Source organism: Doryrhamphus excisus, linkage group LG16, assembly GCF_037039965.1.
Source record: "Doryrhamphus excisus strain RoL-2023G ecotype Guam linkage group LG16, RoL_Dexc_Guam_v1.1, whole genome shotgun sequence".
NCBI lineage: Eukaryota > Metazoa > Chordata > Actinopteri > Syngnathiformes > Syngnathidae > Doryrhamphus > Doryrhamphus excisus.
In genome coordinates, this window is record NC_136372.1 from 5,186,735 (window position 1) to 5,212,107 (window position 25,373).

General features: G+C 40.9%; 1 protein-coding gene and 1 long non-coding RNA gene across 3 annotated transcripts in view; one reads left to right on the forward strand and one right to left on the reverse strand.

The window, feature by feature from the left end:
• Positions 1-25,373, reverse strand: part of olfm2a (olfactomedin 2a) — a 68,305-nt gene that overhangs the window by 5,871 nt on the left and 37,061 nt on the right. For both annotated transcript variants that reach the window (XM_058050282.2, XM_058050280.2), the window contains exons 2-4: positions 11,720-11,869; positions 4,854-5,009; positions 91-310 (exon numbers count right to left, since the gene is read on the reverse strand). In XM_058050282.2, coding sequence (XP_057906265.1) covers positions 91-310; positions 4,854-5,009; positions 11,720-11,869 — 526 coding nt within the window. The remainder of the gene's footprint in view (positions 1-90; positions 311-4,853; positions 5,010-11,719; positions 11,870-25,373) is intronic.
• Positions 3,724-25,373, forward strand: part of LOC144894442 (uncharacterized) — an 84,069-nt gene continuing 62,419 nt past the window's right edge. The window contains exon 1 of the long non-coding RNA XR_013629991.1: positions 3,724-3,805. This is a non-coding gene — a long non-coding RNA (uncharacterized LOC144894442). The remainder of the gene's footprint in view (positions 3,806-25,373) is intronic.

Below are 25,373 nucleotides of genomic sequence, written 5' to 3' on the forward strand. Positions count from 1 at the left end.
TCACACTAATTGCCCCGTGGGCACACAAGTGCTGCGATAGAATTTGATAGTTTCCGATTAAGAATTCATCGCCGTGCAGGCATGCCTTACCCAGCTTCTGCATGCAGGAGTGTAGGCGGGTCTCCAGCAGCAAGACCCTCTGGCGTAACTCCTCATAGTCGTAGGCGCCCATCTCCTCCTGGATGGCCATCAGCACCAAGGACAGGTTCCTCACTTCCTCTCGCAGGCGCAGGATCATCTTGGTGTCGGATTTGTATTGTTCCAGCACCGGCAGGCGGCGGACCAGCTCACCCACCTTGTCTTTTAACTCCTAGAAGAGTAGAGCAAAGAAGCGAGGCTGGGTATTAAAACCCCAGAATACGGAGGCTCGTTCTTATTTCCTATGTTATTTCTCAAGCAGGAAGTCACAGTCTGTGTTTACAAAAGCAAATAAGCACCAGGGTCAATGGTTAAAAAGCATTGCCATTAAAAACTCACTTTTTCTCCGAACTCCATAAGGTGGAAGTAGCTGCAGTTGAAAAGCCAATCACCTCTGGCTTGTACCATTGCAAGCACCATCCCCCCCAAGTCCAAAATCAAACATGTCTACCATGTGAATCTTACCTGCCATTTGTCAGTGTCATATACATTTTGCACTCTGCAAAATATTGCACAATAAATGTCTTGCTGTGGAAGTACGATAAAAAGCTTTAATTTAATGCAGCATTTGAAGAACAAACACTTTGCCGCAGTATAGTGACTTTTCCAGCCTCGGGATGCGATCATCAGTCAAACGGCAGCTAATGTAGCCAACGCTGGAGTACACTCGCCTGTACGTGCGTCACAGTCAGAAGTCTAAGGCAAATAAACCCCCCCCAAAAAAAGAACTAAAGACGCCGTGTTTCGAGTATTTCAACTTTTAACATAAAAACCGGCAACATGACTTGCAAGTTGGAGGTTTTCATTCATTCATTTTCTACCGCTTTTTCTCACTAGGGTCAGGAAGGGTGCTGGACCCTATCCCAGCTGTCTTCGGGCGCCAGCCAATCACAGGTAACATATAGACAAACAACCATTCACACTCACATTCATATCTATGGACAATTTGGAGTCGCCAATTAACCATTTTCAAGCATAAAAAATGGCTGCATTCACTTAAATACGACTATAAGGCATTCAGAAGAGCATTGAAAAACACATTGTGCTATGTAGTATTCCACACAAGTCACTAGGGGTCAGTAGGTGTCCATTAAATTACATTGCAAGGTGTAAAGGTGACTATAGGGGTGTTATTTCATGTCTAGAGGGCTCTAGTAATATTCATTCATTCATTCATTTTCTTCCGTTTTTTCCTCACGAGGGTCGTGCGGGTGCTGGCGCCTATTCCAGCTGTCTTCGGGCGAGAGGCGGGGTACACCCTGGACTGGTCGCCAGCCAATCACAGGTAACATATAGACAAACAACCATTCACACTCGCATTCATACCTATGGACAATTTGGAGTCGCTAATTAACCTAGCATGTTTTTGGAATGTGGGAGGAAACCGGAGTACCCGGAGAAAACCCACGCATGCACGGGGAGAACATGCAAACTCCACACAGAGATGGCCGAGGGTGGGATTGAACCCTGGTCTGTCGGATGTTTTATTTAGTAAAAAAAAAAAACAACAAAACTGTAAAATTAAATTACATAATTTGATGTTTAAAGTGCTCCTAAAAAAGGGACATGAGAACATACAGCTGATAGTATAACACTTTTACAGATAAAATTAGACAAATAATTCAAGGAAAATTATAAGCATAAAAGAGTGTGTGTGTGTGTTAAATATATATTATGGTCCCCCGGACAATTTTGTTAACTCGACCTTCGAGTCAAAATATTTGTCCACCCCTGGTCTAGCCAATAACGATTGTGCATTCTGTAAAAAAAAAAAAAAAAATTGGGCCCCCCCCACTTTTTTTTTTAATATTTAACTATTTTTGGGGGTTGCTAACAGTCAGGAGAACCTAGAATTGAACTTTTCCCCCCTTATTAGGCACCCCTGGCCAATAGCACTCGTACATAACGAAATAAAAACATTACTAGGGTGGTCGAGTGGTTAGGAGATCAGGAATGCCTGGGTTTGATTCTCTGTGTGGAGTTTGCATGTTCTCCCCGTGCATGCATGGTTTTTCTCCGGGTACTCCCACATTCCAAAAACATGCTAGGCTAATTGGCGACTCCAAATTGTCCATAGGTATGAATGTGAGTGTGAATGGTTGTTTGTCTATATGTGCACCTGTGATTGGCTGGCGACCAGTCCAGGGTGTACCCCGCCTCTCACCCAAAGACAGCTGGGATAGGCTCCAGCATACCCCTGTGACTCTACTGAGGATAAGCTGCAAAGATGACCATAAATGATTATACTGCTTAAGCAGAGCTACATTTCCTTTCCACTTTTCATGCAAAATAATTTTTTAAGTTATAAAATAAGGTATTGACTGTTTCAATGATGACTAAAACAGCTTGCAGAAACAGAACAGATCTATTTTGACCCTGAGTTTGGGAAAGGCTGAACTAAACAAAATTGTATTTTTTTTTTTTTATGTCCTAGCTTTGTAGTCCTAAATAACAGATACCAGTATTAATTAGTGAACAAGGCCATTTACCATCTGTGCTGCTTCCATGAAAAACCCAGAGAGGAAGACTTGAGTGTTCAATGTGACTCATCAGGTGTTGAGGTAGGAGTACAGGAAGCAGTGGGAGAACCTTCCCGCCATAGATCAGCAGAGAAATAAGCCTATCGATAAAATACGCGGGGCCTCGTTGGGGGTTTATCTTAAATCTGGTGATGAAGCCGCTCTCAGCCCTGTGGCGTCACATCATAAATCTCGTTTCTTTTCCCGTCCCTTTTTTTTTTTTTCTCAAGCCGTACGGATCCCGTCTCGTTAATCTCCCACGGCGGGCTATCAGCAACTTGGAACTGAGCACATACATCAGTCAAGTTTTTTTTTTTTTTTTCTTCTCTATATGTTGTGGATTTTCCTTGAGAAACCTGTCTGGCAGTGTGTACATTTTTAATCCTCTCAGCTAATGGAATGGCTTATTCCACAGTACATCAATAGGCTCCATTGGAACAGGGCCGCACACAATACAGTTGAGGCATTGATGCTTACACCCTCTCGGAGGGGGGGCGGCTCACGCTTTGCATTTATCCTTTAATCAAACCATTATATGCTTCATCTCATATCTCAACAGTGTGAAGAATGCATTAAGAGTCTGGGAGAGACGGCAAGACAAAAAGGCTTGACAGACGATCACAGCATGTGTTAGCTTGTAGGGAGATAAACTCGAGATGGATGGGAAGAAAGGAACAGTAAAACATATTCATAATTCTACTGAAATATTAAAAAAATATGCTTTAGTTGCACAAATTTTGGTTGTATACCTCACATAAGGTATTGTTTTTACCTGTTGTTGTTTAAACAAATCATACTTTGAGTGTACCTTACAATATCTCCATTAAGTGAGCTTTCTTTTTTCCTGATACGTATTCCAATAGTAAGTTTAATAATATTCCATAAAATAATATCCCATCACATTTTTGCAATACAAATATGCTTTAGTTGCAAAAAAATGTCTCATTTCGCAAGTGTAGATCACGGGAGTTCAAAGTTCAGCAACCAGTAAAAAACAAAATCCATGCTTTTTCATTGGCTTCATAAGAAACACTCTGATGTGCTCTGTGCTTATTCTTTGGCTTTTCAGCAACACAGCTTCAAAATCGAAAGGAGTGGCCTCAAAAGAGCAGAGGAAACAGACTGGGAACAACCTTGTCAGTGTTAAGGTAGGCTTTTTTTGTTGTTTTTGACTCATTACTATTGAGTGTGGTTCACTTCTTTTTACACTTGTACTAGTAAGAATGGCTGCACGGCGGTCGAGTTAAACCTGTCATAGTTTGATAATATTTGCATTTTAAAATCCTAACCTGTCATACACGCTAGAATTAAACTAAAATAAAGTAAAATTACTCTTACTCTTTCCCTATGTCGCAGTGAGTTCTATAGGTATGAATGTGAGTGTGAATGGTTGTTTGTCTATATGTGTCCTGTGATTGGCTGGTGACTTTTGGGGGGTGGTTGAATGAATGAATGTTAAACTTGATAGAAGGAAATGCTGGAGACAGTTCTCAAATTTCAAACCAGGTTTTCCTATTCGTTGGAGGAGTATAATAAAACTAAAATAAAGAAACATTGGTTGACTTCCTAGCTGTTCTAACCACAAACCATGTGAATTAGTCTGCCCTAAGGTGAAATCGCTGCCTTTAACCTGTCATAGTTTGACAATGTTTGCATTTGAAAATCCTAACCTGTCATACACGCTATAATTAAACTAAAATAAAGTAAAATTACTCACTCTTTCCCTATGTTGCAGTGAGTTCCATAGGTATGAATGTGAGTGTGAATGGTTGTTTGTCTATATGTGCCCTGTGATTGGCTGGTGACCAGTCCAGGGTGCACCCCACCTCTCGCCCAACGACGGCTGGGATAGGCTCCAGCACCCCCTGCGACCCTCATGATAAGCGGTAGAGAATGAATGAATAGTAAGAATGTTTAAAAATTGGATCTGCAAAATGACTCATGACTTATGTTGAACGTTACAGCATTAAAGGGATTTGTTTTGTATTTATATGTTTTACGAATACAAGGGTCTCACTTTTTTTTACACTTGTATGAAATTAAGAATGTTAAAATGTTATTCAACGGTTTTAAGATAGTGACAGCTTTGTCAACACTGAGAGTGTAATGTGCATGCCAGGCCAGTAGTTGGCGATCCGGAGTACAGCAATGTTGTTGTATGCCCAGCAACAATAAGAAATACAGGAAGTAAAGTACCTGAAAGCCTTTTGGGTTGAGACTCCGGGGGTTCTCCGAGGCCACCTTCAGCCTTCCATCCACCACCTTCATCATTCCTTCAGTCTCCCTCACGTACTGGAGATCCCTGTTGGTCCGCAGGTCTAGCACCTCCATGGACTGGCTTATATTCTGGACCTGGTGACATTAGTGCATAGGACATACGGCAATGCCACAGACGTTCCAATCTCTGAGGCTGTCAATCAAAAGTGATCAATGTTTGATCCAAATCTCATCAGGATTATGCAGGTGCACCAAATAGCGGTGCCAATCCGTCTTTATTAGCGTGTAAGTCACATCCACGTCCCCCAATCCTGTTTGCAAAAATAAACTGTTCAATGCGCCGACGTCTATATATAGCAGAAAGGCGTCAGGGCGCCGTCTCTCTGCAGTGAGAATGCGGTTGTTTTGACTCTATTGACTTCCTGTGATGGCAGCTGCTTTGAGTTTCTGCAAATAGAGTGTTTGGAGTCATCAAGGAGATCATTTCAAATTAAAAAGCCAGCAAAGTTGCCTGTGAGTAAGGAGAGGATTTGAATTTGTGACCCTTTTATGCTTATCTTATCAATAGTTGGCACTGGTCCTGTTCTGTTTTTAAATATGGCAGCCATGGTTAGTTTGGGCAAACTGAAGCCATTAATCTGCATCATCATACTTCCTTTGGGGGATGGTTGAATGAATGAGTGAGTGAATGAATGTTAAACTTGATAGAAGAAAAAGCTGGAGACAGTTTTCAAATTTCAAACCAGGTTTTCCTATTAGTTGGAAGAGTATAATAAAACTAAAATAAAGTAAAACATTGGTTGACTTCCTAGCTGTTCTAACCACAAAACATGCGAATTGGTCTGTCCTAGGGTGAAATCGCTGAGTTTGACAATGTTTGCATTTTAAAATCCTAACCTGTCATACATGCTACAATTAAACTAAAATAAAGTAAAATTACTCATTCTTTCCCTATGTCGCAGTGAGTTCCATAGGTATGAATGTGAGTGTGAATGATTTGACTATCTATATGTGCCCTGTGATTGGCTGGCGACCAGTCCAGAGTGTACCCGGTCTCTCGCCCCAAGTCAGCTGGGATAGGTTCCAGCATACCCGCAACCCTAGTGAGGATAAGCGGTAGAAAATGAATGAATTGGTTGACTTCCTAGCTGTTCTAACCACAAAACATGTGAATAAGTCTGTCCTAGGGTGAAACCGCTGCCATTAAACTTGTCATAGTTTGACAATGTTTGCATTTTAAAATCCTAACCTGTCATACATGCTAGAATTAAACTAAGATAAAGTAAAATTACTCTTTCCCTATGTTGCAGTGAGTTCCATAGGTATGAATGTGAGCGTGAATGATTTGACTTTCTATATGTGCCCTGTGATTGGCTGGCGACCAGTCCACGGTGTATACCCTGCCTCTTGCCCCAAGTCAGCTGGGATAGGCTCCAACATACCCACGACCCTAGTGAGGATAAGCGTTAGAAAATGAATGAATGAATTGGTTGACTTTCTAGCTGTTCTAACCACAAAACATGTGAATTAATCTGTTGTAGTGTGAAATCGCTGCCATTAAACTTGTCATAATTTGACAATGTTTGCATTTTAAAATCCTAACCTGTCATACGCGCTACAATTAAACTAAAATAAAGTAAAATTACCCAATCTTTCCCTATGTCGCAGTGAGTGAGCAGTGAGGTATGAATGTGAGTGTGAATGATTTGACTGTCTATATGTGCCCTGTGATTGGCTGGCGACCAGTCCAGGGTGTACCCCGCCTCTCGCCCCAAGTCAGCTGTGATAGGCTCCAGCATACCCACGACCGTAGTGAGGATAAGCGGCATAGAAAATGGATGGATGGCATTCTTAAAGGCCCGCTGACCATAACAACTTGTGCCTTGGCTTCCTCCAGTTTGTCTTTCTGCACAGTTTGACCTTCCCAAAATCCAAACGGTACACCGCTTTGATTAAGCAAATGCACCCCGAGTCGTGACGCCACTGTCAAAGTCATATATGATTGTGACACTGCAGATATATAATATATACGCTGCACACTGTCAGGCTGCTATTTATTGATTCTCCATTCTCCAAATCGGCTCTGCTGCTAAGTTTAATCCTCTAATGCCGACACAGTCCATTCTTTTACTTGCTGCATAACCCTCCTACGGTCACACCCCCTCAGCAAAGAGATCAGCCCAAGCAACGTTTCTCCGCATGTACCGCAGGAGGAGCTCACATGTTCTTAGTACGTCCACGCACAAAACAACACACTCACGCAGACGGGCACGCTTCCAAACTCCTCTGCTCTCCTCTCCTTATTTATTTCTCTATTTATTTACTGAGCAGTCCCAACTCTCCAAAAGGTCGCAGCTTGGCATTGAGTCTGTTGGTCCAGATGCCTGGCTTGCCTTCCCGATCCTCGGCCCACTCAGTGACTGTGTCCAGCCTACTGTTCTCTCCCACATGCTCCATCAAAAACACTGCTTTTTTTCCCACTGACAAATTGCACTTAACCTCACAAACTCTGAATGTGAACGCTGTCGTCGGGAATAAATCCTAGTAAAGCTCTTGAGGTCGTACGATTCAGATGTTGTACAGCTGTTGAGTATTGTTAGTCAAAAATATGCAGATTTTACGTATCGCTTATAAGCAGACTTAGCAACGCTGATTTGTGTGGATCTTTATGATGTCTTATATGGCCTTTTTTCTGTTATGTCTACTATATTGGGTAATATGAGTGTAAAGGTGACTGTAGGGGTGTTATTTCATGTTTAGAGGGCTCTAGTAATGTTTTAAAAGGTTGGTTTTTGATGCTGAAAATCTTCCATTTATAAATAAGGAATCTTAGTTTGACGAAATTCACTTATTGTGATTAAGTTTGGACCAATATAAATTTGGTGATTTTTTTTTTGTTTGCCTTTTATTAACTTTATAGTATTTTTAATAATCAGATTGATTTAAATTTTTATTTTTTTTAAATTTTTATTTAGTTTTTTGGTATTTTCTGTTTTGTTTTGAATTTTTGCTTATATTTTTGGTCATTTTTTTTAAATGCCATTTATCTGATGCTGCATTTCTAAGACATTTTGTCTTAAAAGACGTGATGAAATGGTATCATGAATTGAATAAATCTGTCAACATCAGCCATCAAAGAGGTAGTGTAGGCGGGATGAGTGATCTGATTTCCATCTTCCATCGGTTATTCGGTCGGACAGGTGGTCAAAAGTAGGCGGCTCTTCATCTATACTTTGTACGAGATTTACGGGAATCTCAAAACACACATTTGCGCAAGGCTGTTAATGCATGCTTGTCTGTTCTTGTTTTTTTTTTTTTTTTTTTTTTAAACACCGGTGGTAGGATTTTGTGGATGCGCTCCACTATAATACTTCCTCCGCATGCTCTGGATCCAAATGAGGGTGTCTCTATGTACTGTATGTATAGTCGTACTATTTTGCTTTTGTGCAGCACAAACCTCAAGTGTCCTCATTAAGGCGGTCTTTGGACTGTATTAGACTGTATTATGTTATCTTTGATAACTGCAGCCTTATAGGCGAGGTTGGGCGAAATATTATAATCACCCTCAGTCCGTTTCACATCTCAATGAAATGTACTGAAAAATGTACTTTTGTTGCCAATGTCGGCGCTATAGAAGTTTTCCAAGGGATATTATAGTGCCTTCTTTGCTCAGAAAAATTACGATAGACTCAATTTTACCAGTCTTAAAGGTCCCATATTTTTTTCTCATGGTTGAAAGTGGTGGGTGTATGCATGGGCAGCGTCTTCCAGTGAGGGTCGGGTCAGAGGTAGGAAGGAGCGATTTAGTTTATTATGTCCAAAACGATGGTTTGAGTGCCTCTTCTATCAAAAGTGGAGCAAAAGAGCGAGGGAGATGGTAGATTTGTCTGTTTGGTGCTTATGAAGGCTGTAGGAATACACACTGTATCACCATTGGAACATCATTGAAAAGGTAATGATGCACAGTAGGGCACCTTTATTAACCATTATATAATTATAGTAATAGTTTTATTTCATTTGAACATGCATCAGATTACAATTGAATGCATCACATAATCAGTTCGCAGTTCCACATGTCCAAAAGGAGTAGGAAGAAGCAAAGCTTATTAAATCCTACCCCTCCATCTGGTACATCTGGTACAATCAGTAACTGTTACATTTGTTCACTTCCTGCTTTCCTAATATAGTAGTTTTAAATAATTTTGTTGGGTTTTTTTGTAATTTTTAAGTTTTATTTATGTCACGTACCGAAGTACGAGGTGATATGACCATCCAATGACATAATGGGTACCATAATAAGTGTCAATATAGTGATATGTATAGCACATCATGACTGGTTCAAGACTCTTCATCCTTGTATTTAGCAAACATCAACTGCTTGTATTGTTTCTTGAATTGTTTGAGGGTCTTACTCAATCCATTCCACAGTTTGATTCCACATACTGAAATGCTATGGCTTTTTAACGTAGTCCTAGCATATAAGTGTTTCAAATGTAGTTCTTCCCTGAGATCATATTTCTCCTCTCTTGTAGAGAAGTATTGGATGACATTTTTAGCTAATTGGTTATTTTTAGCCTTATGCATTATTTTAGCTGTTTGAAGATGAACTATATCAGCAAGTTTAAGTATTTTTAGAAATAAGGAGTTAGTATGTTCTCTGTAGGCGGCATTATGAATTATCCTTAGTGCCCTTTTTTTGCAGTACATTTAGCGAGTGAAGATTGCTTTTATAGTTATTACCCCATATTTCCCACACATTGAGATATGGTAGAACCACAAATATACTGTAAATATATTGGATAAAAGCCCTTATGCAACGACTCTCCCACCAAAAAACACACTATTCCCTGAGTCAAGTGTCAGAAAACACCATCTCTGCTCCACTCTTCCCTAAATGCGTGTAAATTTTGCACGCTTGAAAGCTGCAGCAGACACCGTCTGTCTGGGGAAAGACAAACTTCAGCCAGGCAGAATGCAATATGTGGAATTCAGGTACCCGACTGATCCGGCGGGGCCTCGGAGCTCCCTTCTTGCATCTCAATTTAACCCCGCCTCCCTCGCAGGAGCACATCAATGTCAGGCTGCGCGTTTTATCGCTCCTCCCTTTGCAAGCGCTCTGCGCTGCTCTGTGTTGCTAGAATAATAGAAGAAGCTGCAGAGGTGACTTATCAAGCTGTTGCTTCCGCCCACAACACCGCTAGTTGACACGCACCTGGAGAACAAACACGCTTGTTTCCTGTCCGTTGTCTCACCTCTGATCTGTGTTTGGCACGCTTGTGACGGGAAAGCTATTTGCATCAAACACACGGCACAGGAGGTCAAAAACATCCTGCTTCCAAAGGCTTTTAGCGCCGAATTGATTAGCCACTTTCATTTACTGTGCAACAATGCAAATGAAACCAAACAATGTACTGAATGGTTAGAATGGAAGTACAGCAAACAAAGCTAAGATCCTTCATAAGTCAAGACTTGCCAGGTCCACTAGGTGTCAATAATGGAAGCTCTATTTTACCATTGCACCACATTGCCCCAGTGGAAGTGGGGCCTTTATCCCGAACTGCACCAAAATGGAATGATGCCATTTTGGTGAAGGTTTGACTGTTTTTACATCATTGTCAAAGTGGCTACTTCAGCATTTTTTGTTTATTTTTTACATGTACAGCAGGGGATGAATAAATAAATAAAGGAATAAATATTTATTTATTATATAAATATATTTATTATATATTTATTGATATATTTTTATATAATTTTATGAATGAATAAATATATATTTATTAAATAAATAAATATTTATTTATAAAACTTATATGAAAATATAAAAATAAATAAATTAAATATTTAATTATTCATAAAAATATTTAAAAATATATCAATAAATATATTTAATATATAATAAATATATTTGTTGATATATTTTTATAATTTTCAAACCAAAATTTATATATATAAATGTTGACAAAATTTATTTATACTATTTTTCATAAAAATGTGTATATATATATATATATATAAGTTATATATTTTTTACATCAAATATCTCAATTGGAGGGCTGCATGACAAACGAGTGGTTAGCGCGCAGGCCTCACAGCTAGGAGACCCGAGTTCAATTCCACCCTCGGCCATCTCTGTGTGGAGTTTGCATGTTCTCCCCGTGCATGCGTGGGTTTTTTCCGGGTACTCCGGTTTCCTCCCACATTCCAAAAACATGCTAGGTTAATTAGCGACTCCAAATTGTCCACAGGTATGAATGTGAGTGTGAATGGTTGTTTGTCTATATGTGCCCTGTGATTGGCTGGCCACCAGTCCAGGGTGTACCCCGCCTCTCGCCTGAAGACAGCTGGGATAGGCTCCAGCACCCGCTCACGACCCTTGTGAGGATAAGCGGTGAAGAATGAATGAATAGGAATTGGAATTTCAGTTTCACGTGTTTCAATTGGAATGTCAATAGCAATTCTACTTCCTGTTTGCAAACTCAATTCAAACTCATGGCATTGAATTGGAATCTGGGAGACATTCTCAGTTCCATTCGGAATTTTGTACAAACCTGACACCTGTCTTTTTTGAGTAATTACAGATAATGGCAGTTATTTGTTTTTGTAGACCATGCACCCAATGATGATACAAGAATGCTTTGATAATGTAGCGGCATCAATTGACCTTGCTAATGCTAACAAACACCTTTTGATGTAGGCAACAACGCATACGACAACCCTAGTTAAGAAACTTTCCCAAGAAATCATCAACACTTTGCATCGTGTGCCCGACAGCCGGTGCCTCGCGAACGACTCGCCCGCGTTCACAGTTGTGTCTCAGAACGAGTTGTGTTATGGACAGCTGTCACCTTCTCCATGAGCTGACGGAGTTGCCTGCTGCGTGGGTCGCGGTTACACATGTTCTGGGCCGGCGCGACCACCGTGCAGATACACTTCCCATCTGCGCCCTGCGCCGAGCTGTAGATCTGCCAGCCTTCCTCCGGGCTCGGGTACAGCGCCTGCGGGACCACAAACAACACAGCGACATGTACATTTAGAGATGCGGCGCTGTCGCTTGCTGTTTTGACGCCCGCTACGGCAAAGCATGGAAAGATGAAAGATTTCTAAAGCATTACATTCATCTCAGACTTTAGAGGGGAAAAAGACCTTTTAATACATTCCGTATGGTGATTAGTTGTGCCCATTCTGTCACCATAAGTTAGCTGCAGTTGTAATTTCTTCTTGGGATTCTCTTTCTGTCTCGCAGCCCTGTCACAAGTTGTTCTCTCCTAAAGGCAATTAATGGCAATTGATTCCTCCCCTCCAACTAGCGAAAATCACTTGCTGTCTAATTTTAGCTTTCAGTAGTGGAGAGCAGCGCATGGGGGGGGGGAGACAGCGAGGTTGAGTGTTTCCAGCATCAAAGGCACCATGAAGGGGGTAAACGATACTGTAGGTAGCGTTCACGGAGGAAATGATTTCATCAATTAATTGCGCACTAGTTGCTGATTTTTGTTTACTTGGCTAAAGTACCTGTTTGAATGTTGTCAAGTGCTTTTTCAATGGCGCTCTTTAGCATCACGTCATGTTGTGCCTCTTTAGACAGCAAACAAAGTTTTTATTAATTTATTCATACAAAAACTGAGGCAATTTTTAAAATATATTTTTTTACCAAAAATGTGTATGTATGTATATATATATATATATATATATGTGTGTATATATATATAGACAAAATTTATATATATATTTTTATAATAATAAAATATTTTATATAAAATATAATAAAATATAATATTTATTTATTATATTATTGTTTTATTTTATAAAATAGATATATATTATTTTTATTATAAATATATATAAATTTTGTCAAAATATGTAAATTCATATTTTGACAAAATTTATATATATTTTTATAATGAAATAATATATATATCTTTATTATAAAAATATATAAATTTTGTCATAATATATAAATTATATATATATTTTATAAAAACATATATAAATGTTGTCAAAATATATAAATTTATATATATATAAATTTTATATATATAATTTTTTATTAAAAAATATATAAATTTTGTCAAAATATATAAATTTATAGGACCAGGGTTCAATTCCCACCCTCGGCCATCTCTGTGTGGAGTTTGCATGTTCTCCCCGTGCATGCGTGGGTTTTCTCCGGGTACTCCGGTTTCCTCCCACATTCCAAAAACATGCTAGGTTAATTGGCGACTCCAAATTGTCCATAGGTATGAATGTGAGTGTGAATGGTTGTTTGTCTATATGTGCCCTGTGATTGGCTGGCCACCAGTCCAGGGTGTACTCCGCCTCTCGCCTGAAGATAGCTGGGATAGGCTCCAGCACCCCCCGCGACCCTCGTGAGGATAAGCGGTAGAAAATGAATAAATGAATGCTGGCATTTGCAACTTTCTTTAGGGTCATTATGCAGCGCAGTGTTTTGTTTGGGTGCTCGATTTCACAGAACGATAAAGTACGAGGCAGTCACGTACAAAACCTAGACTGTGTACAAAAACCAAGGCATTCTAGTGACATTTTTTGAAGAAAACCAAATCATACGAAAATTGGGGTGTATGAAAACCGAGGTTTGACAGTAGTTGAGACTAGAATGAACAGTTTTTGATAAAAATGGCTGATTTCAGTGGCTGTTTTGCATTAGAGGCAAGTGAGTCAGTGTCCTACCAGGTCCAGCAGATCAGTTGTGTTTCAATCACAAACACTAATACATTATATGAATACATTTTCTAAGCACATGTCCATTTGACTTCCTGTTTAGTCGACCCTCCCTGTCCTTTCTTTGCTGTGCGAAGCAGCCAAGTTGTCAAGGAAGCAGCATGGTGAATTCTCAGTGATAAATTAGTCAATTTATAGATTAGGATGCCCTTACTTAGCGATGATACAGAGAAACTGATGCTTATTAGGACATTTTATTGGTCAGTGCCTCACCAGATGGTGCAAAAAATAAATTGCAAACAATTTTTTGCAGTATGTATTATGTAAATAAAGTCTATAAACCCATTGGACTAAATGGACCCACAAAGAAGAAAGTACTGTATTGTACTTTTCAGTGGTTGTTTAAATGGCGTGGGAAAAAAAAACACACAGCATCATGGGAAAAAAAAAAAAGACAATCCAAGAGATGAGGAGATGGAGTATAGGTTTCATTGAAGATGACGAAGCAACACTATCAAAGAGGAAGAGCAGTGGACTCAGGCTGTGTGAAAAACAGAAGCTTCGATAAGTTTGGACGCAGGGAGGAAATGGAGCTGTCCGCCGATCAATAATGCAGCCTGTTACCAGCAGGGTCTGGGTGGAGGAAGGACTGAAAGGATGGATGTGTCTCTTGGACTAATCCAATCAGAAGTAGTGCTGAGTGCTTGCAAACACACACACATACACATACATGCATGGGCTTGTGGAGCCTTTCATTCACATCCTTTAGCATACAAGGCCAAAATGTAATGAGAGAAGGATCAGCCATTTTGGAGATGGAAATTAAAGAGCCATCAACATAAGTGCAGGCAGAAGGCAGCAAATAAAATCGCCTCGTTTCCCTCTGAGCGACGCTGCAATGTCGTCCTCTTTGGTCCACGGATCACATGGAAATGTTTTTTGGCCAACAACAAAGGCCGGACTATAAAGCAGCAACCACACACACACACACACACACACACACACACACCAACCATGTCTTCATTTCCTCTCACTCTGTCGAATTCATTTCAAGTTTTATTATGATAGAATGAAGTGTGGTGATAGCATTGTGGGCGTTAGTATTGAATATTGCAGTTCTATCAATGATAAGCACCCTAATAATTACAGTATATGTCATTATATTCAGATTTAATCTACTTTGTATTAAAGTATGCTAAAGATGTACAATATATATTCATTTCCTGACCCCCAACACAGCCATGGAAGCGCCTGTCATCATGAATGAATGTATGAATATAGGAATCAATTGGCAAATGTCTTTTGGGACTGAATGAATGAAAGAATGACTACTGTGTTTTATTGACTAAAATGAATGAACATTCATTCATTTTCAAGGGTAGCGGGGGATGCTGGAGCCTATCCCAGCTGTCTTCAGGTGTGAGAGCGGGGTACACCCTGGACTGGTGGCCAGCCAATCACAGGGCACATATAGACAAACAACCATTCACACTCACATTCATACCTATGGACAATTTGGAGTCGCTAATTAACCTAGCATGTTTTTGGAATGTGGGAGGAAACCGGAGTACCCGGAGAAAACCCACGCATGCACGGGGAGAACATGCAAACGCCACACAGAGATGGCCGAGGGTGGAATTGAACTTGGGTCTCCAATTTGTGAAGCTAACCACTCGTACACCGTGCAGCCCCTAAAAGGATTGATTTCCTTTTGTTTATAAATTTGGGTAATAAGAGTTTAAAAGTCAATATAGGGGTGTTATTTCATGCCTAGAGAGCTCTAATAATGCTTAAATATTCATTCATTTTCTACTGCTTATCCTCACGAGGGTCACCTGGGTGCTGAATCCTATCCCAGCTGTCTTTGGGCGAGAGGGCGGGGTTACACCCTGGACTGGTCGCCAGCCAATCGCAGGACACATATAGACAAACAACCATTCACACTCACATTCATACCTATGGACAATTTGGAGTCGCTAATTAACCTAGCATGTTTTTGGAATGTGGGAGGAAACCGGAGTACCCGGAGAAAACCCACGCATGCACGGGGAGAACATGCAAACGCCACACAGAGATGGCCGAGGGTGGAATTGAACTTGTGTCTCCTATTTGTGAAGCCTGTGTGCTAACCACTCGGGCACCGTGCAGCCCCTAAAAGGATTGATTTCCTTTTGTTTATAAATTTGGGTAATAAGAGTTTAAAAGTCAACATAGGGGTGTTATTTCATGTCTAGAGGGCTCTAATAATGCTTAAATATTCATTCATTTTCTACTGCTTATCCACACAAGGGTCAACCGGGGTGCTGGAGCCTATCCGAGCAGTCTTCAGGCGAGAGGTGGGCAAACTCCACGCAGAGAAAATGAACAAACAAATAAAATACAAAATAAAATAAAGTGAAATTATATTTAATATGTGGCTGCACGGCAAACTAGTGGTTAGCGCGCAGACCTCACAGCTAGGAGACCCGGGTTAAATTCCACCCTGGAGTTTGCATGTTCTCCCCGTGCATGCGTGGGTTTTCTCCGGTTTCCTCCCACATTCCAAAAACATGCTAGTCGCTAATTAGCGACTCCAAATTGTCCATAGGTATGAATGTGAGTATGAATGGTTGTTTGTCTATATGTGCCCTGTGATTGGCTGGCCACTAGTCCAGGGTGTACCCCCCCTCTTGCCTGAAGACGGCTGGGATAGGCTCCAGCAGCCCTGCGACCCTTGTGAGGATAAGCGGTAGAAAATGAATGAATGAATATATTAAATACATTATTTAAATAATGTGCAAAAATCAGCTTGCCTTAGGGAATTCAATGTACTTTTATTTCTTGTTCTTATTTCTTTTACAGTGCATTGCTGATTCTGTAAGCACACAGTTTCCACTTTAAAGTGGAAATTTCCATTGCTTCGTGCTTCTTTAGACTCTTCATTTTGATTGGTATCGAATTTTTCGAGTTCTTGTGTCCACATGCTCTAGTGTCTGCTTTCATTGTTGTACTGCGGCATGCTGCATGTGTATACTGTGTATATATGTTTACACAAACCCTCACAGCAGCCTACTTAATAATGCATGCATTTTTATATGCGACAACCCCCCCCCCATGAGCATTTTTTGTTTGGAAAGCAGTGCGGCTGTAATGCATTCCTGCAAATCTGTGGGTGTACTCTTAGTGTATGGAGGACATTGATGACGGAGTCTTGGCGTGATAGCAGGTGGAGATAGCATGTAGTTAACTGCGTGAGCATGTAATGCCTTCATTATAAATGTGTCGCCTGCATACTATGCAATATATGTCATCATAATATATAATATATGCATCCATAAAGTCAAAGTCAAAGCAGGGGGGAATACTTGAGGCCCGTCCGCTCCGCCGTGTCCATAACTTCATTTTCCAACTCATAGCGCACTTCCTCCAGCTTCTCAGCAACACTTCTCTCCTCTTTATTAATATTTCATAAACGCCGAGCTGAAATTAAGAGCGTATTTGAGTGCGTTCCAATTTCCATTCTGCTCCAACTTGCGTATTCAGATGGACAACCTCAGGCAAGGAGGGATTCGCTTCATAATGTGATGTCTATCTGCAAAAAGAATGGGTTCATTTAAAGCCAGGGGTGTCCAAAGTGCGGCCCATGGGCCATTTTCAGCCTGCAGCCCGTTTTTCACTGGTAATAACATGCATGTAAATGCAAATTGAAGTAATGTATGTATGATTTAGACAGGTCGAAGTGGTGTGCTGTCACTATTATGCCATAAACTCGGGATGAAATCTTCCCCTGACGGACACATGATGGTCGTTTAAAGAGACAGGGAAGCGTTGACTGCCCTAGAAATGCAGCATCTCCAGATGATGTGAAAGATAAGATGGAATATGCAAGTGGCAGATATGTAACTGTCACTGTCGTGATGAGAGGAATGAGATGCGGTAAGAAGAAGAAGACAAGCAGAATATAGCAAGCACTAAATCACTTCGGTGGCCATTTTTTTTTTTTTTTCGCCCGACCACCACAACAAGCCTTTCCTCTCCAACCAATAAAGTAGAACTTTTGGGTGCTTGCTAAATTTTTTTTTTTTTTTTACTAGGCCATTTTTATTTTTATCGGCTAATTTGGCCGGTGGACTTTATCGCCGGCGGAGGTTCACGATGGCGACTCAGAGGGGGATCAGTGGCAGTTAGCGCTTAGTGAATATCACTTTGTGGTAATGGCGTGAATATCAATTTGTTTCTTGTTTCCTGTGTGCCACATGAATGCTCTGCTCTAGGGGTGGGCATGCCAATTAGCAATAGCGGTGATGCAGTCACTCACCCGCGGAAAACGCCTCATATAACACAGTCATTGGCAGGTCTTTACAAACGGAAAAAAAAGGATATCCCATCATACCAGTTTATGTCCTAAATAGCACCCAGTATAGCGTCAACACACATTCGCCATAAAGACACTGTAAAGACTCTGCAGTCATTGGTCGGTTTTCATGTCAATTACCTACAAAAGGTTTCCCGCACCTTTGTTTACCTCTTTATAGTAGGACACATCACCCATATAGCATACAGAGCAGTACATCTACTGTATTGTCTCCAACAGTCATTGGCCGGTCTACTTGCCAATGCAGCAAACTGGTTGCTATGAGCAATCATAGTCCACAAGTTTACCTTGGTCCCGCCTTGCACATTTTCTGACTATATTGTCATAGAAGGGTCTAAATGCCAGTCATAGTATCCCACATTCTTGGATCCCGCATTCTTGCCTGGTCTGAGACTTTATGCTGTAATTGGCCGGTCTAAATGTCAGTCACAGTCAACTCCTTTAAGGTGTTAAAGTTGCTCATAGTACTTCTTGTATGGTCTCTGGCTTGATACAGTCATTGGTCCGTCTAAATGCAAATCATATTCAACTTGATTACCTGTTACCTGTTACAGTAGCTCATAGTACTTCTTGTATGGTCTCCGGCTTGATACAGTCATTGGCAGGTCTAAATGCAAATCATATTCAACTTGTTTACCTGTTACAGTAGCTCATAGTACTTCTTGTATGGTGTCCGACTTGATGCAGTCATTGAGCAGTCTAAATGCAAATCATATTCAACTTGTTTACCTGTTACAGTAGCTTATAGTACTTCTTGTATGGTGTCTGGCTTGATACAGTCATTGGCTGGTCTAAATGCAAATCATAATCAACTTGTTTACTTGCTACAGTAGCTCATAGTGCTTCTTGTATGGTCGTTGGCTTAATACGGTCATTGGCCGGTCTAAATGCAAATCATATTCAACTTGTTTACCTGTTACAGTAGTTTATAGTACTTCTTGTATGGTCTCTAGCTTGATACAGTCATTGGCCGGTCTAAATGCAAATCATATTCAACTTGTTTACCTGTTACAGTAGTTTATAGTACTTCTTGTATGGTCTCCAGCTTGATACAGTCATTGGCCGGTCTAAATGCTAATCATATTCAACTTGTTTACCTGTTACAGCAGCTCATAGTACTGCAATTCCGCCTTCTTGTGTGGTCTCCGGCTTGATACAGTCATTGGCTGGTCTAAATGACCATCACATTTGTCAAGGGAAATTTTTATGCTGGACAATTCTCTAAGAATGAGACGTAAAATTGAATTTAAAAAAGTTGTTGACCACTGCTTTACACTGTCATTGACTGGTCTAAATGTCAATCATAGTTGACTACTTTACCGGAATACATTTTTAAAGATTTGTTGTAAAATATGATGCAGTAGTTGCAAGACTATACTGTACATAGTTAAGCATATTATGCTAATTGTTAAGCATGATGTTCCTTTCCATTTTGCCCAGTTTCTAATGTTTCATCCTGCCAATCAAATTTTTGGTCATCCAAGCATCTGCTTACGGCGGTTAAGCTACATGATGCTGACAAACCGTATTGTTCAGCAGCAAGCATTACAGCAACCAACTAATCGACGTCTACTACTTCCACTAATCAACAACGGCAGCGATGAAGCCATGAGGCCGTTAATGATTAACAAAGTTCAGCGGGATTATCCAATTAGGCGCCGGCGCTGGCAGTATTGCTGTCGAGAGGATGGACATCCTCCCGTGTTTCATTAGAGCGCCCCCGGAGCTGGCTGCCGTACAGGCGCGGGTAAATGAGATCATAAATCCGCTGCTCCCTACTTTTATGAGCATGACGGGAAGTCTATTAGAACTTTCATAAGCGGCGGGCGGTGCCAGCAGAGCGTGCGGGCCGCGACAACACGCCAGTCAGCTGATCTCGCAAGAGGAAAAAGAAAGGGAGAAGGGGAGGCAGTTTGGGAATGCGTCAAGTTGGGTTTTGTAAATCTGGAGAGAATCGGGATGCAAGGGCAACCCGGTGCCATCTTTCTCGAAGAGAGTAAACGAAGATAAACTAACCTAAATACACTTCTTGTTGAAGGAAACCGGATCACCTCCCTGTGGCCCTGATGTTTTGTCTGGCTCTTGGAGCATAAGTATTAGGACATACAGACAATATTCCAACAGGAGGTGAAAAAGAAACGAAATATCGCCACTTAGTTTTGTGTCTCTATGGGGAATTTTTAATCTATTCATTCATTATAATATGGTGTGGTGAAAAGTCCTTGATTTTAGACCTAACACAGGCGATACCTTGTGATGTTTAGCCTTTTTCAACACAGACATCTCGCAAAATTGCCTCATCAGCGGCATAACCGAAGAGCCGGTCTTTGCCTTTTACACAGAACAGCGCCAAGGCAGGCTATAGCTGACACTGTGTGTGCTTTTACACAGCATCCATCCGTTTTCTAAACTGCTTATACTGACTGGGGTGGCGGGGGTATGCTGGAGCCTATCCCAGCTGTTTTGGACTGGAAAATCATTCACACTCACATTCATACCTGTGGACAATTTGGAGTCTCCCAAAACAGGGAAAACATGTAAACTCCACACAAAGATGCCCGAGCGGAGAATCGAACCCAGGTGGCCTAACTGTGTGGCCTAACCACTCGTCCACCATACAGCTCGAAAATGGCATGGCAAAAATATTTTTGACAAAAACTGGGGTGGCCAAAAAATATCTATCTATATATATATATATATATATATATATATACAGTAAAGTCTCGTTATATCGATATCGGTTAAAACGAATTACTACTTATTACGATACTATTTTCATTTCCCGGCAAATTTCTAGTCTTTTATGATATAATTAGCTCCGTTAGTACGATACACGGTTATTATGATAATCCGGTTACTAGGATGCCCTTTTCATTTCCGGCCAGCCAATTTGGTCTGCTTATATCGATACAAAAGCAGCTTAAATCAATCTTTGCTTAAGGATTTCAATACCAAAAAAGAACACGGCGAACGGCTGCTTCCAGTCAACTTTATTTTTCACACTTCCACCACCAGAGTGCAGCACACACAGCGGAAAACACCCGTCCCTCGCGCCTACCCCTCCGGGTGGCAACACCTTCCCTATCGATAGTTCCGGGGTGAATTATGTCCCGGTAACCGGTAGTCACTACAGCGTAAGTTTATTTTTATTTACTGTAGTACAAAATTTATTGTAGTACAAAAGCATGCTAGATACGCAATCCATGAACTCAAGGAGAAAATTACATGCCATATCAAAGATCCGCCCACTTTTAATGCAGTTCGGCGCAGGATCGGATATATGGATAGTCCGGTTATATCGGTATTTTTTCCGACTCCCGAGAATATCGATATAACGAGACTTTACTGTATATACTTATATATTTACTTATATATTTTTTTGGCCACCCCAGGTTTTGTCAAAAATATATTTGCCAAATTTTCACGCCACATGGTGGAGGAGTGGTTAGGCCACACAGCTCGGACACCTGGGTTCGATTCTCCGCTCGAGCATCTCTGTGTGGAGTTTGCCTGTTCTCCCTGTTTTGGGAGACTCCAAATTGTCCATAGGTATGAATGTGAGTGTGAATTTTTGTCCAGTCCAAAACAGCTGGGATAGGCTCCAGCATACCCCCCAGTCAGTATAAGCGGTTTAGAAAATGGATGAATGGCATCCATTTTCATACAGTAGTGCCACAAACAAGTAAATTCATTTGTGTTTCTGACTTGTTTTTGCCTTTTTTTTTTAATGCCACTGCTAAATAACCCGCCACGGGGCCAAAGAAAGTCGCGAGTGCCAACAATTTTAATAAAAAAAAAAAAAAGGTGAGCAACGCTATTGAATTCCTTCCATCTTATGAATTCTGCATGTAAAATTATAATCACTCTCTAAGTGAATTTTTTTGGTCAATATTTTTGGGGTGTCTGGAACGGATTACACTCACCCCTTGTTTATTGCACTTAATTGGCTCCAGACTTGACCTTGACAAGGGAATTTTGCCCGAAGTAGGATTCCTTATTTATATTATTTACTTTTTCATGCAGAAAATGAATGAATGATAATAGAAAACCTATTTGCAAACTTCTAAATATAGTTTTAACATTATTATAGCCCTCTAAATTAGGCACCTTTACATTCGTATTACCCTATATTGTAGACATAATAATAGAAATTAAGATGTAATAGTTTGGAGACTTCCTTGTTTGTTTAACTTCTGGGACTCCTTAGGTGACTAGTGTTCAATTCCACCCTCGGCCATCTCTGTGTGGAGTTTGCATGTTCTCCCTGTGCATGCGTGAGTTTTCTGCAAATTGTCCATAGGTATGAATGTGAGTGTGAATGGTTGTCTGTCTATATGTGACCTGTGATTGGCTGGCCACCAGTCCAGGGTGTACCCCGCCTCTCGCCCGAAGACAACTGGGATAGGCTCCAGCACCCCTGTGACCCTTGTGAGGATAAGCGGTATAGAAAATGAATGAAACTTTTGGAATAATCCGAGGTACCACTGTAACTGTCAGTGGTGCTACAATAGCTTTTCAACATAACAGGGCGTCCTGCCTCTCTTGTGGCTCTCGGATGGTGGCCATTTATAAACGGAGGAATGTAAGGCTGTGGGAACTAAAAAAGCGGCAAGATCCATCTGTATTCATCAATACTTTTTTTAATCGATTGGTTGGTTGGTTAATTGACGAAAACGTACTTTAAAGCTCTTTTGTATGTAACTACTCTCCTACACAAGCCTGCCAAAAAAATGGATTTGAATGCAAACATGTACACACACACACACACACACACATAACATCTTGAAATGAGCAGTTGGCGTTTCCTCCAACACAAGTCCATCTGCTTCATGCTTGCCAGTCACTCATCACTACTTTTTTTTTTTCCCCACTAAATCCAGTTTCCCCTCACCATGGTACGTTTTGCATCAGTCAACCCTCGTCTGAGGTGTTTAGGTAGCATGGCAATTAGCTATGACAGCTATAGAAAGTGGGAGAAAAGAAATGAGATGTGATTTTTGGTTACTAAATCTCTCAGTAATCACATATAAAGTGTACATGCTTCCATACTTGTGTGTGTGTTTTGATACCTTTCAATAAAAATTCCACTGACCTGAAGACTAAATCCAATATTTTCACCATCAAACTGCGATAGGGGTCACCTGACCGCTGTCTGTCAAGGACCATAAAACTTTATGACAGCCGCTTTGAAGCCTGATGGAGCAAATTGTGTTGATGGATTCCGGGCCATGGATCATTTGATTAAACACTATGTGGATTTTTTTTTTTATCGGAGTACCTTTTTTTTGCAGCAACTTGCAGCCCTCGGCTGGATTTACACACTTTCAATCAAACCTGTGACAGGATTGAAGTCCATAAAAAGGGGGGGGCGGGGTTAAAATGACATTCGTCTTGTCATAAGGCTCTGTATTAGTCATAAAATAAGGTCAATGCAACTAATCTAAAAAAATTTTATAGTATAAAATATTCCAGCAGAGTAAATTAGCCACTTAAACAAATATAAAGTACATAGAAATATATCATCATCAATGCCTTTGCCTTTAAGTACTTTTGTGTTGTATCCTTTGTGATTTGTTATGTATCAGTAATTACAAAAATAAAATAATTGTAATACCAAGGGGTAGTACAAAAGATGGTTGCTGTCCAGCATCCTTGTATACATAAAAGTGCTGTTGTGCACTTAATGACTTAATTTGTTTCAATAAGACAGACAAATGAGGTCGTTTTTAGCTAATGCGGTCAAAATAATGTGAGTAAATTAGACAATTAATTATAATTATGTAGCTTGTGACCCAGCTTTGAGTAGTTCACCTACAGCGGGAGTAACAGTACATGCCGAAGTACGCAATTTGGGGGAAATTTGGAAGCACGTGGCGAACACGTAGAGGAAGTAGGGTCGTCAAGAGTGTGTGGTTCCGGCAGGAAGATGCTTTGATGAGACATGATGATTTTGTTAGTACTGTATGTATGTAATTGTGAAAAGCACAATATAAAATGGGTTTAATAGGGTTTAGTGTGTTTAAAAATGGGCGTTTTATGGCTTTTTTATGGGGTTCAATGTTTTTTGCCATTAGCTGGTGTCTCGGAATATGACCTCTGTGAATAGCAGGACTTGAACTGAAGTCCAAATTGAAATTGTAACAGATGATTATGTTAGTTTATGCTAAGTAGGCCCAAAAATTACACTTTTTTTGTCATGAGGAACAAATGTTGCTGTGTGTCGTATAGTGGTTACCGCGCAGGCCTCACAGCTAGGAAACCCGAGTTCAATTCCATCCTCGGCCATCTCTATGTGGAGTTCCAACTTCCAAAAACATGCTAGGTTAATTGGCGACTCCAAATTGTCCATAGGTATGAATGTGAGTGTGAATGGTTGTTTGTCTATATGTGCCCTGTGATTGGCTGGCCACCAGTCCAGGGTGTACCTCGCCCTCTCGCTTGAAGACAGCTGGGATAGGCTCCAGCACCCCGGCGACCCTTGTGTGAATAAGCGGGAGAAAATGTATGAATATTTAAGCATTATTAGAGCCCTCTCGACATAAAATAACACCCCTATATTGACTTTTAAACTCTTATTACCCAAATTTGTAAACCAAAGGAAATAAAACCTTTTAGGGGCTGCACAGTGTATGAGTGGTTAGCACACAGGCTTCACAAATATGAGACCCGAGTTCGATTACACCCTTGGCCATCTCTGTGTGGAGTTTGCATGTTCTCCCCGTGCATGTATGGGTTTTCTCCGGGAACTCCGGTTTCCTTCCACATTCCAAAAACATGCTAGGTTAATTGGCGACTCCAAATTGTCCATAGGTATGAATGTGAGTGTGAATGGTTGTTTGTCTATATGTGCCCTGTGATTGGCTGGCAACCAGTCCAGGGTGTACTCCGCCTCTTGCTTGAAGACAGCTGGGATAGGCTAGAGCATACCCACGACCCTAGTGAGGATAAGTCGAATAGAAAGTAGTTTGTCTATAGCTGGGATAGGCTCCAGCACACCCCCGCAACCCTCGTGAGGATAAGCGGTAGAAAATGAATGAATGACAGATGACATTTTTAAAGTTGAATCTCCTCTGGCAAATCCAACCTATTCATCCAGTACAACCAAAAATGTCCTAAAAAAAAGGTGATCCATGTTAAATCCTGCTAACCTCCATGTTTCCGTGTCAGCGTTCAGACTTTCAGGGTCTCTCGCACTCATTATGAAACACGCTTTTGCACTTTCCAGATGTGCGCAAGCATCCAGGCGATGTTGCGTTCACAGCCGGTCGCGTACGGTCCGGCGGTGAACCCGCCTTCATCTGTCTCCTCCGAAGGGGGAAAAAGCAAATGAAGCAGACGTTTGTTGAACTTTTAGCTGAATGTAGGACGCGGCCTTACACGGGGCGCTAAAGGCCAGGCAGCAGCCACACTGTAGCCGCCGGCCTGCTAGCGCTGGAGTGTCACAAGAGCGTTGCTAGATTGGCTCTGAT